At 38.0% G+C, this 15,328-nt stretch overlaps 1 protein-coding gene across 7 annotated transcripts; it reads right to left on the reverse strand.

The window, feature by feature from the left end:
* Window positions 1–3,047: 3,047 nt before the first annotated feature.
* LOC138052804 (uncharacterized) lies at window positions 3,048–14,113 on the reverse strand. Of its 7 annotated transcripts, none has more exons than XM_068899390.1 (2): window positions 13,956–14,113; window positions 3,048–4,451 (listed from the first exon to the last, which is right to left on the reverse strand). In XM_068899390.1, the coding sequence occupies exon 2, from the start codon at window positions 4,326–4,328 to the stop codon at window positions 3,567–3,569; it is 762 nt and encodes a 253-aa protein (XP_068755491.1). In that variant the 5' UTR covers window positions 4,329–4,451; window positions 13,956–14,113; the 3' UTR covers window positions 3,048–3,566. The 7 variants fall into 7 exon arrangements, with proteins under 7 accessions (XP_068755491.1, XP_068755488.1, XP_068755490.1 ...); XM_068899387.1 differs by lacking the exon at window positions 13,956–14,113 and adding an exon at window positions 12,083–12,226; XM_068899389.1 differs by lacking the exon at window positions 13,956–14,113 and adding an exon at window positions 12,048–12,139.
* Between the last annotated feature and the right edge of the window lie 1,215 nt (window positions 14,114–15,328).

Genomic DNA, 15,328 nt, shown 5'->3' on the forward strand with positions numbered 1-15,328 from the left:
GGCATGCAACATGGCTGCCGTGCGAAACCTCTATAGGACGTGGACTCCCTCGTTACATAAAAGAATACAAAACGGATAGAGTTCAAATGGATTGATGGACTCCATAGACTGCTTAGTTAATTAAGTTCCTTATCTTTTTTCTTGTTTCATAGAGACACCATAACCATTTCTTCTTTAAATGTCCACTTAAATCCAGTTATGAGTGCGATTCAATTGAATTACTCGAAATCTAGCTGGGCCGAGCTCGACTAATGAATGATCTCACTGTTCTGATTTCAGTTGACTGAATGGACAACGGGCACAGTATTTTGATGTCTATCTAGAACTCTATCTGGCAAAGAGAGACATCTCAACTTGCGCGCGTCAACCTTAGTTGAGAGTGGGTTTTGTAGACACCAAGAACATTCTCAGCCTGTCTGGGGTCCTATGAAATATTATGATCGAATCATCGAGATCGCTTTTCTTAGCAGGTCATGTTTAACGCGTGGGTCTAAAAAAATCTGATAGAAATCTCAAAGTGTAATTTAAAACTTAACCCTTCATCGATTTCATTTCATTGCAGCTAAATTGCAAAGCACAGACTTAAAGCTTCGCTTCTGAAAGAAGTAATTACAATGACTTCACTCGTGATTTAATCAACTCAATGCTCAGTATTGGAACTGAACTGCATATTTCAAACGATTCTTATTAGCTATACTGGTTTTAACTTAAAGCTTCGCTTCTGAAAGAAGTAATTACAATGACTTCACTCGTGATTTAATCAACTCAATGCTCAGTATTGGAACTGAACTGCATATTTCAAACGATTCTTATTAGCTATACTGGTTTTGAGAGTGCAAGGATGTTGAGAAGGCAAAAACAATTATTCTAGACACGTGGGAAACAACACCAAGGAACTCCCTCATTTTTGGGCCAAGTACAACGTCTTGAACAATTGTAACAACATCTGCAAATTATGCAATAAGCGTCTTTAAATACAAAGAAAAAATGACCTATAGCAGCGTGAGCATTTCTTCTTCTCTCTTGAGAAGTAATCAATCACCTGGCATCTGACTTAAAAGCAAGGGTTCGATTGAAACTGCTAATCGTCAGCCTACGGCGATATTTAGGTATAGCGTCGAGTGAATACTGGACGGCTGCTGTATTCGCTGGCTCTATGAATTGTTGCACGACTGGTGCTGCAAAGTTGTCACAAATAGCAGCAGTATTTTGTCTAGATTTACATAACAAAGTAAGATATGTTGTTTGACTCTATAAGAATAAACACGTAGAGTGAGGCTTGAAGCTTTTGAAAGCTTTTCCAGCCACCATCGATATCTCTAGACACTGCATAAATAATTGTACTGCATAATTAAGCGTGATACCACGTGAAGTTTGTACAAAGGAAGATTTGGAAACGAAGATGAAATAATGGCAGCGAAGTAGCTTTGTACCGCAATTGAACTGCAAAAAGCGAGCGAAGATAGTTCACCTTAGAAATCAAATCACGTTTTCGAAAAGATTACGTCCACCCAATGCTTGCGAAAGAAGGAATTAGCCAATTTGTGGATGCATGTCTAAACAAATTTTGAGAGGAAAACTATAACTGGTCAAAAAAGAAGGCTTGTTTAAGGTAATGTATCTCAATAAACTGAGAGTTGAAATCCACAATAGAGTCAAGAAATAATGGTTGAAGGGATTTAAAAGAACAATTTTTTTAACGTAAAATAAATTTGATATCCCGAAAATAATTATGTTTTCAATATATTGAGGTGATAAATAAGCCGGTGATATTTTGAGTTGAGCAGACTGGTAGATTCTGGCCGATAGTTTGACAATTGGCTGGTCGGGGTGTGACGATTTGTGGCCACGCCCTGCCTTTTACTTAAAAAAACAAGATACGACTGAAATTTCCATAAGTAAACCCGGCATAAAGAGAAACTTAATCCCACTTTAGCGAGGTGCACCATTTACCTTCGATGATACCCAGAACCTCCCAAAATACTAGCAATTATATCAAATACAAAAAAAGAAAGGTTTGATGTTTATGAACGTTGTAAAGTTAAGATGGCACCAAACCGACATTCATTTAAAATTTAAAACCATGTTAAATGCTCTTCTTGGTATTTCAAAGTCGCCGCAAAACCGAACCCAAAAGCTTAAAGAATAACATGGTACCTAAACAATAGACGTGATGACAATACGATCGCCGACATGCTGTCGCAATTGCCTCCATGTTGAATCAGAAGATGAAAAGCGATCTGCCGCCACTATTTTTCAATTTAGCCTTATCACCACTCCTCATCGATTTAAAAAAAAATTCTTGTCATAAATGATAACACTACACGAAAGTTCCAAATCTCAACACCTACCGAGCTAATAAAATTCTCATAATTGACGCTTAAATGTGATTGGCGGGTCACACTATCTGAAAGTTTTAAATGTAAATAAACATACAGCGGTCCTTCTCATTCAGCGGTCCATCACGTGACAGCTTGCATTCACCAACACGTAGCCACCTGCTTATAGTATTCGGTGAGAACCAAAAATGTGTCAAGAACTTGTCGACCTCTGTCAAAACGGTCATCCTTGTTTGCATTTAAAAATTTTCTTGCCTTATTACGTTCCACTGCTACAACTGTTCGTTTGTGTGAATCCCATATCCACGTTCTATCAGTTGGGAATTAAAGATTTCAATTTGCCAGAAACGCCGGAACCAGGCTGCTGAAATTTCGCAAATCTATTGTACTGTTAATGGTTTATAAAGGAGATACTCTGAGAGAATACGTTACACTCATCCTTGCAAGGCTCAGAGTTACGTTACCTGACTCGAATAGTGTAACTAATGATTTTATAAACGCAAAATGGGCCGCATATCGCGCGTGGAAAATGATACTTGTATAATAAGACAATTTATAGCGGGCAAACGAACGATACATTCATTCTTTCCAACCACAGGTAATCTATTTTGAGCAGATGGTCTAACTTTTCCCACAAAAACTTAATGATTTCACCCATAACCGCAATTCCTACCTGTGCTCCTTACAATGAATGAGAACTCACGTCCATAAATAAACTTCCTTTTATTTTCATTCTCGATATCACAAGATATAAATTGTTTATTCAACCCTCCGTTTGCAAATTTAAAGTTCGAAACACGAACAACACCTGAGTATTAAATTTTTTCTGATTATTATAATTATAAACCTATCGATAAAAAGAGAGACTCGATTGTTTCATATAAATTTAAAATATACAACTGTAAAACCTCCCATCAACTTTCTTTAAATTTCTTTTATAGGTGTTATGTTCTACGCAATAATGGTCAATCGTAGCATGTACTGGTAGCTTTTGATATGTGTTGGATCTGTGGGAAATGGAAAACAGAATTTTCAAGAAAATGCATAGCATATCCTTTAAAAATATCCCTTCTAGTGTACTTGTTTTGGAAATTGTAAGATAATTTCATTAGCCACTGTGTTTCTATTGAAACTCTGCACGAATCCGTTCGTAAGAATTTTGCCTGTAATCTTGCTCGTTTGTACCAGGTCTATTTGTAAACTTTATTTAGATTGTCACGTTCATCTTCATTCGTTCATGTTCAGATTTATAATTGGCTTGAAATACACCTCATCTAAGATAAATGGATCCTTAGACTGAAAGGGATTTACTATGTTTCTAGAGCGTTGCATTTTCTCAAAATCCAGCCTGGGGCGATGTCTTTTTGTGAACTGGCTTGTGTTCTCTTGTTCTTCCAAATTGCGTTTGAGCGCACTTGACACCCCCGGCATTCGATTTGTGTTCTGAATAAACTTCCGCGTCGAGCCCGTAATTTCAGCAAGAACGACTTGATTTAGTGGTAGATCGTCCGATTTCCTGATAGTATTTACAAGGAGTCCACTTACTTCTTCGTCCGATCCTTCCGAAGATTCTGTGGAGTTCGAAGGTTCCTTATGCAAGTTTTCTTGATTTGCATATTTATTGACTGATAAGGTAAAGTGCCCCGTCGATGTGTGAAGACTGGTTGAATGAATGTCGACTTCGGCCTTTGCTATTCCGCGCGCTTCATTTACGTTTTCGTCGCTTTCGCTCGGTTTCTTCATTCCTGCCAAAGTGACTTGATGCGCTCTCATTGTTGTAGTCTCCTTACGTTTCGTTGTTAGAGCGGTGGGCAAGCTTCGGCTTCGCTTTGGATTACTGTGCGCTCTTCCGGCGAAGTCTAAATCGAAAGGCTCAGACCAGGAGCAGCAAAAAGCTGGTTGGATATTGCGACGGTTTTCGTCGAGCCCATGTCGCTGAAGTTGGAACGCCAGTGTGTCAATACATGGCAGACTGCTGGTGAGGGCCATCGTGACTCCAGCTCGACTCCGGCCTTCAGTGTACACTGTATGAAGTTTTCAGTGTGGGAAAGGAGCACGGAGTGCTAGCTCGTAACTGGTTCTATCCAGAAAACACACTTGCCATCGGGCCACCTGAAAACACAAAAGTTCAACTATAAATAGTGCCATGTGATTGGCCGAAACAAATCAATTGCACCCGTTGAGCCATTATCACTGACAACTGAAGCAGCAGGTTTACTTAGAGGAGATCTGATCATTTATGAAATTTAACACGAGAGATTTACTCACAACTTAACGTTTTTTTTTTCTAATCCTCTGGCTTTTAGTGTGGAATTCTCGCCTCTCGATGAACTCTACAGGTTTTAATTCACTGTGATCGTATGTGATTTCTCTTTTTGTATCGCGTGGTATTTTTAACGACTTGCATGTGAGTCGTCAAATATAATGATGTACCCGATTAAACCTTATGTGACCGAGGTAAATATATTCGAAAGAAACTATAACAACGAAAGCTCTTAAATTAAATTAAAACTCTTGGTCCGGCCGTGCCTTGAATATTGCAGGCAGCACAAACCTCAATCGATTTGTATCAGACAAATTCACGAGAAAGTGGGATAAAGCAAATCAAATAAGAAGTGTTTTCGTGTTTTCTTCCCACAAACAATCCTGTTTTGAGAGGATAAACGGCAAAGTGAAGGAAATTTGCAATGTTTTGATAATGAGGATTACTAGAAAAGAAGCGATTAGCGGAGAGTAAAGCGAAGGCGACCACATTCTTCTTAATTTTATGCGTTCATGACAGTTTAACGTGCTCTGTGAGTTAAAGGTTTATTTTGGGGAACAGCTTTCATTGAAGAAAACGACGATGATTCCTATCAAAGTAGCATGAATATATCACTAAAATCGCCGTCCACCAGTAGAAAGGATACCGGCTCCTTTGTCTTTCATTCCGTAAACAATCGGCCATAATATTTAAAAGCGCATTGTGAGACCATGCAGTGCGGTCTCATATCAAGTCGGCTGTTATGCTAATTGCTCTCTAAAAGAACTCAAGGATGTTTTATCGTAATCTAAACACGTGGAAAAGAATATATAGAAACTGATGCAATATTCGACTTTGAAGACCGCCGTTTTTGTACTCAAGTAATTGTTTTCCAGTGGGAAAGATGTCCTTACGAGCAATTTCTTTTTAGGGAGTGGTAAACTTGCATCTAGCTCTGATGGCTACTGCATCCTTCAATGACCGTTGAAAAGTGCACATGTTGCCCTTTCCCACATGGCATCGTGAACAGTCATTGCTTATTTCTTCTTATCGATCGGTGAAACGAGAAACTCACAATAAGCTGTTCTTTTGTGTGTTGTCACGTTGTTTGCAAGTTCCATTGACATTACGATATTTTTTGTGGAAGTCTCACGCCTGGTGTCAGCTGTTTTTTTGCTCTGAGATATTAGATAAAGCAAGCTCGTTCTGCATGAAAATGACTTGAATTCCCGGGACATCCGTCTATAATGGATGTGTGATGAAAAGGCGGCGCTGTAAATGTCGTGATACAATTTTTCTTTTGATCTACGCACTGTCCTGAAGACCCCCGAATCGGCTGAAACATAATGACCCCTCACAGATTTCCGTAAAAAAAAATACTAAAAATTAAAAGAAAACTGTCCAATAGACTAAGAGGCTGCTAATTAATACCTGAACGTTAATCAATTATTTTGAATGTGAAACCCACGTGGTGATGGAACATTAAATTTGAACTTGGATCCTAGCTTGAATGTTCCCATCTGTCTGATGAATGAGTAAAAACCAGCTAAAAGAATGAGATTTGTGTTTTAAATCATCAACCTGCTATTTCCGAATTAAAACGGTGAAAAGTCATTTCGCCTTTTAAGAACTTTTTCGCCACCAGTCAACTAGCCGTCATTTTTGTTGGTTCTTTAAGCCGTAAAATTGTACGAGCTTCAAAATATTATGGTGGCGACTCGGAGTTGGTTGGCAGTGAATTGCCCTGAGTGGTGGATCACAGTAAGCCATTAGGGCGCCTTTTGAACTAACTACAATGCAGTAGAGGCTACGTGGTCACCTGCAGTAAGAAAATAGTTGTTATACTGATAAGTTGAGCTTATTATTCATCAGAACGCCTGCTGAATCTGCTTATTAATAAATCGAAGGATAAGAAAGACTGACTATATGAGTTTTTCGCTTTGGCATTAAAACTCAATAAGAAAGAATTTTGTGAAATTCCACTGTTGGTTGCCATACAATGTCGACGCTCACATCTTTACACGCTCGAGCTCACACCTTTACACTTGATAAGAAAACATTTCGTGAAATTCTACCGAGTGTCGGTTGCCATACGACTTGATGTCGTCGCTCTCACCTTTACCCACGTGTTCACTTAAAATCAATGAACATGCAATGATTTGATAATTCTTAACAACAGCCTACAGACAAAGATTTTAAAATTCTTTCACCTTCTGAGAGAAAGGTTAAGAGAAAGAGAAAGATAGGGGTACGCATGTGCAGGATGAAGGTGAGTTGGGGTGAGGATAAAAGGAGTTGTAAACAGTGCCAAGCGGACACACCTTTTTGACAAAAAAAAACCGCCCTTGCTTTTAAATTTCTTTGTGTTCATCATTCTCCTCTATCAAAGCAGTTTATACCACATTTTGATGCTTCAATATGCACCGAAGCAATCAACACAATTTTCCCCTCACTCATTCTTTTCGACTGAGTTACCAAATTAAGGCTTAGCTACCCAAAGAGGCATGACATTTGCGGCAGCCGTCACTTTGAATTAAATGAATTAATAGGCTGGCTAAGTGCACAGATTAACTATGTAAAGAAAACTCATTGACAGCCATTTCGAAACACCTATAGTCCTTTTAGAATATAAATTAGTGACCTCCTGTTTTCGTTCAACAGACTGTCATACACCCGAGGCAGATTATATCAGTAGAGGAAAACTTTACAATTAAGGGGTTTGCGTGTCATTGTCGATCTTTCTTTGTTTCATGTATGTCGTAGATATGTGTCGTCAATTTCACCGAACACCCTACCTTCCCCAATTTCTTGTTTTAGTGTGCGAGTTACTCCTTTGTCGGTGTCCATGCAAACAATTACTTCACACTTGTCATTAAGGATTCAGGAAGATTTGTTTTGAAATGCAAAATGGGTCGGGTGAATTTTAATAAATAATTCTTACAATAATTTTTTGTTTCAATTCAAGATCGCAGCTGGTGTTTTGATGAGGCAGAAGCCATTTTGCCGGCTAAATTTATTTCGAAATGTTACCTTAACGTCAATTTAAACGGACTGACGGATACTAGTTAGTCATCGGTCTCTAAGATCAATAAATTCTCCAACCACATGAAAATAAATAAAAGATATTTTGATCTTCCATCTTAACTCTTAGTTCACCACACATTTTGAGCTTGCAGGAATTTAAAGGTTCAGTTTTCTTCATCCCCACCGCATGGTCAGTATCCGATTTCTGATTTAAAGGAGTTTCACCAACAATTGCAGGCAGGGTCAATACACTGTGTGAAATTCTTTTGAATTGTGAAAGGGCAATCTCGAAACGATCTGTCAGTCGACATTTTTATATTTTAAGTAGCACTTTAGTGATCAGTCCTGTTTCAGCCGAACTGCTTCCACAGAATTAATCTAAAGCGGACAAAACGATTCGAAGACGAACTTTGTTTAAAAAGGGACTCAACTTTTTGTGTCGGGTCCCTTTTAGCCCACATAAAACCAGAGAACTTATAAACTGCCCTTGCTTTTAAAAGCTCTTCTTAATACAAAACACCATTAAATGACTAGTGATATCGACAATGTTCGGAACTTAACTTTCGCAATGTGTGATTGGCGACGCGGTGAAGATTAAATCGAACTGGCCATCATTATTTGTGTTTAACTCAGACTTGCGGTTTCATTTTAGTAGCGGTTCTCTCATGTATTAACACAATTTGAAAGAACTAGAATTGTGTCATTTTTGCTCTTTTTACAAGAGCAGGACCACTTATATAATCAGCATATTATTATTATTATTATTATTATTATTATTATTGTTATTATGATGATGATGATGATGATGATCATGATGATTATTATTATTGTTATTTGCTTATTTGGATGGGAATTCAACAGGAGTCGTAACAAGCTCTATCTTGAAGAATGATAATTTCAAGTCCTATCCACGCCTTTGGAAGGTAGGGCTTTTGTACAGAAGATTTTGTACAGAAAGATTACGACGATCCCAGTTTCTGCTTTAGACGATAAGACGAGCAGACACTGATAGGCCAGAGATACAAGACTAGAGCACATTTGACGTGAACAAAATCCCTCAAAATTTATCGCATCAATCGATTTTCAGGTTATCAAAGTATGAGGAGCAATACTCGAGCCAGGGATACAAGATGGCGTAGCTAGTCGTGAAAGCACTCGCCTCCACTCTCTAATCTGGCCCGGGTACGATTCCCAGACTTGGCGTCATATGCAGCTTGAATTTGTTGGTTCTCTATTCGGCACCGATTAACTAGTTTCTCTCCGGTTCCCTTTCCTCATAAACCAACCAACGATTTGATTTCTGTAATTAAAGTGTCCCTAATTCGGTGCCCCAGCGATAAATTCAGTTGAAAGCACTTACAGTTCATTATTACTATTATTATTATAATACAATATTTTGCACTACTTGCAAAGAACTTTATCTTCACAAACATAGTGTAACTTTTCACGCATTAAGTCACCTCTCCTTTTCTGGAACGGTAAGAGTAGAAAGCTTTGTATTATCTGACAAAACATAAAACATCAAATGTTGATCAACCATAACAAACCATTTATGCAAGATATCTCTTGGGGAATCCTCCACAGGAACATCCACGACATCCGCACGCGTAAAATCATTGAAGCGCTAGAAATCCACGAGCATGAGAACGTTATGAATGGTTGCAATGGACGAGCTCTAAATCTAGATTAACACCATCAAATTAATGAGCTATTGTACTAAGTTTTTTACATAAACCAATCTTGTACTTATAATCTTCATTCACTGACGAAGCTCTAAACGGCGAAACGTTTGAAGTATTTAACCGATTAGAAACATATATGCCTCAAGAAGTTATTTCCTTATTACATTATCTATCGAGGCATGGCTACACCTTTCTTCTTCTCATCATATATATATATATATATACATTCTGTTAATTAAACAACTAAATAGCAAAGGATGTCAACCAAGCGTGGGATGGAGTCGGATAGTCGAGTTTGGGGGAACGGTTAATTTTTGTCCAGGTTGCGGCGTGTTTCCCAACAGAAACCAGCCGGTTAATCGAAGTTTAACTTATGAAAATCAATATTTTTTTTCCATAAAATATTGAATTGAGAACTCGACTGAAAAACTACCAAAGACGTGTTATGATGGACTCGTTTTGTTGCTTAGGGCTATTCGAGAATCAAGATGAAACGCATTTCATGCTTAAAGCCTCAATTGGAGCAAACAAATGCGACGAGGACATTTGATACAATCGTACGCGTGATTGGTTAAGATTCTGGTCTACGTGCTTTGCCTTTAAGGCGGTATACGTGCTTTGATCTGGCCTTGTCTCAGCGTTGGCAAACATAATGTCAACTTGATATGAATGTCATGTCACATTACAAAAGAAAAAACCCGTGCTTAGTTTGTCCTTGACATTGCTGTGTGGATGTGTCAATGAAACTACCGTATCCGAAAAAATGAACTGACTATTCATGATAGCGACACCACAAAGCTCAATAGCTTAAAGTGAAGCTGTCCGTCTTAAAAAAATTCTACTCCATTGTATATTTCTAATAGAACGAGCATGAAACAAAGGAAATTTTGTTTTCATCTATATCCTTGTTATAAGAAGAGCAGCAATCGCATGCACAAAGAATATGTTTCCTTTTTCGCTTCACTTCATGATAATGTTCCATTTTCGCGTTAAATTTGTTTAGTTCACTTTGCATGCTAAATAGGCTTTGAACGTTTAGAAAAAGCAAGTGCTTCTTCGTAATCACTCGACATTTTTACAACTTCTACAATACAGTCAGTGGGATTCTTTCATTATATTACGGAAATTTAATTGGAGACCAAAGTGCACTAGTGATCGTTGTAAATTGTTCAAAATACCAAGATGGTTACTTCGCGACCGTTTCACTAAATTTTACTTTTAGGCACGTTTTGTAAAGGCAATCTCTGTCCAAATTTTGCTGTCCATGAAAAGGTACTGAGTTGCTGCTTTAGAATTATAATTATTACAGGTTAGTACATTTCGCGCAAAACGTTTTGGGCACATGATGGTGGTCTTCATGGATAAATGGAAAAACATCCCGTCCCTCAGTAACGTAGGAAAGTCCATTGGTAATAAGTTGAATTATTTAAAATATTCGATGCCTTTGTTGCACGTGATTTAAAAGGAAACTCCAAGTCCTTGTTTAAAGGGATGGTGGCCTGCTAGGTGTTGAACGTTTGTAACATTGGAGTATTAAAGTCAATGTACTCGAGGGCGGTAATGAAGTCAGTACTTAGACCAATGTATTAAAGGACAAACTGACCAGCACAATTTTCGTTAATTCAGGGTAGTTCTCAATGTATTTTATTCCTCTTTACCATCCTACTCCTGAAAGATGCCGTAGTGAGAAGCTCATACACACGACAGACCACGCACGCCTACTAGAGGAAAATCGCTAGTATACCACAAACTGTGCGTTTTGTTCATGTTAAGATATCATGTAACATAGAAGCTTTTTCAAGTTCTCGTTTACTTTGTGTTCCCAAGCTCGGTTATTGTATTTGTAATTTCTCTTACTCGCAAAGAGAAAAGAACAATTCCTATAGTTGCTTGGGGCCTTCCTTTCAAAATAAATTGTCGTTCCATTGCTTCCGTAGGTGATGAGAATTACTAACGTGCTTTGAGGAAAGCAGCATTGCGCATGACAGGAAAAAAGTGAATGCCAAAAAAAAAAAAAGGCGTAGTGATAACTGTAATTATGCATATAATTAGAAAGTTGCTATGAATCACGAATTTGCTCATAAAAATCCATTCGTCGAGACCTTTCCAGAACGAAGTTATTTTGTTGGGCCAGCTGGATTGGCTTTTTCGGTGATTTTTAATGCAGAAAAGGAGATCGTTAACTCGATCGTGTCTTTGGCCGCTGGACCCGCTGGACCCGCTGGCAACACACAAAGAAGCATAATCAGTATTCTACACACGAGCGGAGCGGAAATTTGATTATCTACTACGAAGGTTTGATGACTGAAAAATCTGGAAATGATTGATACTGAAAAATTTGATCTACTTTATCAACGAATCGTGCACGAAGAACCTTGTATTTCAGTGAAACACGCTCTCTTGTGCGTATATATTTTCGCACCTTGATAACATCGCCAAAGGTTATTACGACCACCGTCGCACAAGGGCACCGTTGAAATTCATGTACGTTCTATTTGCTAGTCGGCAAATTAAGTAAAGGGTCGCGCCAAAAATTAGGCTGTAATACCACATTTGAGTCGCTTTTAAGAGGCCTGGCTGATGTAATCTGCGAAAACTTTCGAAGTCAAGGACTTTTTGCTTTTTTTTCGCCAACGCAAAGCAAACAGATAGAGACCGAAACGGGAGAGGAAGTTAAAAAAAGTCGAATTTGCAAGCTCAGATTAAAATTATTTTAACACAAAGTAAAGAACGAAGTGCAATAATACAATTAAAACATACTTAAAATAAACGTGGAAAAGATATCAATCTCTCACCAATGTTTAAAACAACCAAATATGCTCTCTATCACAGTCACCGCAACGATGTTAGTATTGGATGGTCTGCCGCTTCCCGTTTAGTGAATAGAAAAAATATGTTTTGTTTTCACAGTTATATCGGTTTCATGAGGCATCTACGACAGCATATCATTAACATTGACCGAATAAGTGAAAGGTAAACAATGATTTTGGGTTCCACACTGTCGAACGTCAAGCCAGCAATTACAACCCAGCATACAATGGAATGAATAATGCATGTTAGGCCAGCAACTTGTCATAAATTTGCTTTTTTTTTCCAATCGTGAGTAATTTTGTTTTAATTTTCTTAAATGGATTCCTATTTTCGAAAGGTGGAATGCGGTGATCATAGCCTACCAGAGCTAAATGGAGAGAAACGAATCCGTTTTGCTTTGTCGCAATTGTATCCGATATTTTGATCAGGAGTCCTTATAAATGAAATAACCTGACGGACTGTTAATATAATGCCTGCGCATGAAGGTAAATGACTGACAGCGAGAGAACCCAAGGAAACGTGGCTGAGTCGATATAACTTGCTCACTGATAGGAAAAGAAGAGCACTTTAATTTTAGAATTTGCAATCTCCTGAAAGGTTTTGGGCAAGCGGTCAGTTAATGAATTTACACCGGCATAGCGTGAGGCTAGCGCTCAGTGCCAGAATAATAAGGTCAATATCCTTAGCGAATATATAATGAATGAAGCCTAGAAGGAAATTTTTAGTGAAACTGAGATCCCTTTATTAAGAGATTAAATAAGGCACCATTCGAAAAAAAAAACAGTGCATTTTTGTGTTCCAACTTCGTTTGACACTTTACTGACAGTACCACCTGTCCAAACAACACGTTTTAAAGCAATGCATATTCACATGTCTCCCGAAATTCATAATTTCCCAAAACCAAGAAGGCTTACTTTTTTTTGCACAGCCTAGACTGAATATTCAGAGTTCGAACTTGAGGGATGGTGAAAACGTTCAGCATAAAGGATTATGGTCAGGCTCAGGAAGGACAGCTTTTGTTTAACTGACATCACAAAGGGCGTCGAAAGATGTCACATTTCCCGCCAAAATCCAGTTATTTGTCCGCGACAAATATGGTAATTTAACATGTCTCCCGCTGGATGCAAGCGAAAGCTATTCGTTCAAGACGAAAACAATATTTTTAAAGAAATAGTTGCCTGCCGTAATCGCAACATCATTTTGGATTGTTTAGGGTATAAGAATTAATTTCTTTGAAGTCAGTTTTGGTGCAATATTCGTGTCCTAGGGAACAAGACAAATCTTCTAAAATGACAGCTTGTTTGCAACTTTTATACTTTTAATATTTGCTTCCGTAAAAAACCGCCAAGGCTGAGTCTCATATAAATGTTATCATATGATTGCCACTAATCTAGGACCAGCTTTAAGCACCCATAAATTATTTAATTTTACAAATTTATGCTGCTTCGTTTGCAAATTCTGTTTAAAAGCAGAATTATCAAAATCGGATAACTCCAGAATGTTCAAACTGTTTACTTTTTGTCTAAGCCGAGAAAATTAGCTGGGTCTCCAGAAGATGAATTTTCCACGGTTAAAGATGGCTTCTCTATTCGTAATTTAGCCCGTCCCTTAAGAATTGAAACCGGATTGAGGATCCATGTGGTTTGGTACCAGCGAAAATTTAACAAGTTCGACCTCAAGTTCCTTCATGAAGAAAACAAATAACTGACCTTTAATTAATGTTTTTCCTAAACACTTTTGTGCACCTGGCAAATCAAAATTTTAAACAAAATTTCCTATTTCGAAAAGAAAAAAAACAGACTATCTGACTTACAATGTTTAACAGGATGATAAGTCTTGAAATTCCTTATTACTCACCAGATCTTGTTATTAATTTTGGGTGAAAGTTGTCCTTCCGATGATATATATATATATATATATATATTCAACTTTAACAAAGTGTCGTGTAAGTCCTCGACTGTATTCCAACTAATGAGTCCACTACAGTCCGTAACAGGAAAATAACACCTCTCGGGTGATGAACGAATAGAGTTTAATCATACATACAATTATTCTTGCATGCTTTAATACTGTCTCCTGAGCCTTGCGCGCGCATTCACACTTGTCTAGCTCTAGAATTCAACTGTGCACTGAACTTTTAACACTTTTACCGTGACCAACGCTGAAATTGAAAGTCGCTTGGAGCAACGATAACACCCTTCATTTCATAACATACGAGTTATATTCAACATTTGCGCGTGCGTGCTTAATGTAAAACGCGAAAAAGTAAGGACATGAGTGGCTATCAATTTCAGCAAACTAACGTCAAGGGGGTCTCAAAAATGTGAATTAAATTCTTTGAAAATGATTAAATCACCCTTGGCTAGTAATTGTGACGAAAGGGTGATCTCCTCCAGGAAAATAAAAAAAAAAACGCTCTTCATTTCTAACACTATGTGGCCCTCTTATCATTCGCAAAAGCCAACATTTCTTCCGCAACAGGCTCACATTAGGAGAAGTCGTGAACAATGGCAATCATTTCTTACAATGCACTTTCTTATTTTTTACAGAGTACAGACGAATACGTGTGACGTGTTCAGGAATGGTCAAACGGAGATAGAGATTAATGCATGGGACGATTAACAGAAAAAGGCCCCACTTGGAATTCAAATACGGATCCACTACCCCCAGTGCTCTTAATATTAGAGAAGATATAAGGAAAATTGACATTGCTTGAGGCAAGACCATCAAAGCATAAACTGCTTTCTTTTGAGCCAGTAGTGAGAACAAGCTCTCATCAACTAGCAGGAAAGCCATCTTGGCACTCTTTAAATTTGTCTCTTAGCTTTTCCTTCTCATATTGGATCGTAGAGAGGTCAAAGATAATCGTTTCAAATATATTTATGAGGAAAGAAAAAAAAATATTTTTTGAACGATCGATAAGAGCTCCCAATAAATTGAGATTATTGATAAACCTTTTGTCCTTTATGTAAGGTAAAAAACAATTCCAAGAGAGATCGCGTGAGCCTTCGAAAGAGAAAGTCCTAGCTCATTCTGTTACGTGTTCCTCTTTCAGAAGCTTCTCGTAGTCATATCGATTACTAAACTGGTCCGTAGCCTTAGGCTAGATTTCATTGCGTGTTGACGGAAAGCACAGTAAGCAGAGTGACGCAAAGAAAAACCCCAACCAGGCCCCCTGGGGTCGAAGTACTCCTGTTTTTAAATATTTTCCCAAATCTTTGGCAAAAAGT

The sequence above is a fragment of the Montipora capricornis genome, chromosome 6 (assembly GCF_036669925.1).
Source record: "Montipora capricornis isolate CH-2021 chromosome 6, ASM3666992v2, whole genome shotgun sequence".
Classification (NCBI taxonomy): Eukaryota; Metazoa; Cnidaria; class Anthozoa; order Scleractinia; family Acroporidae; genus Montipora; species Montipora capricornis.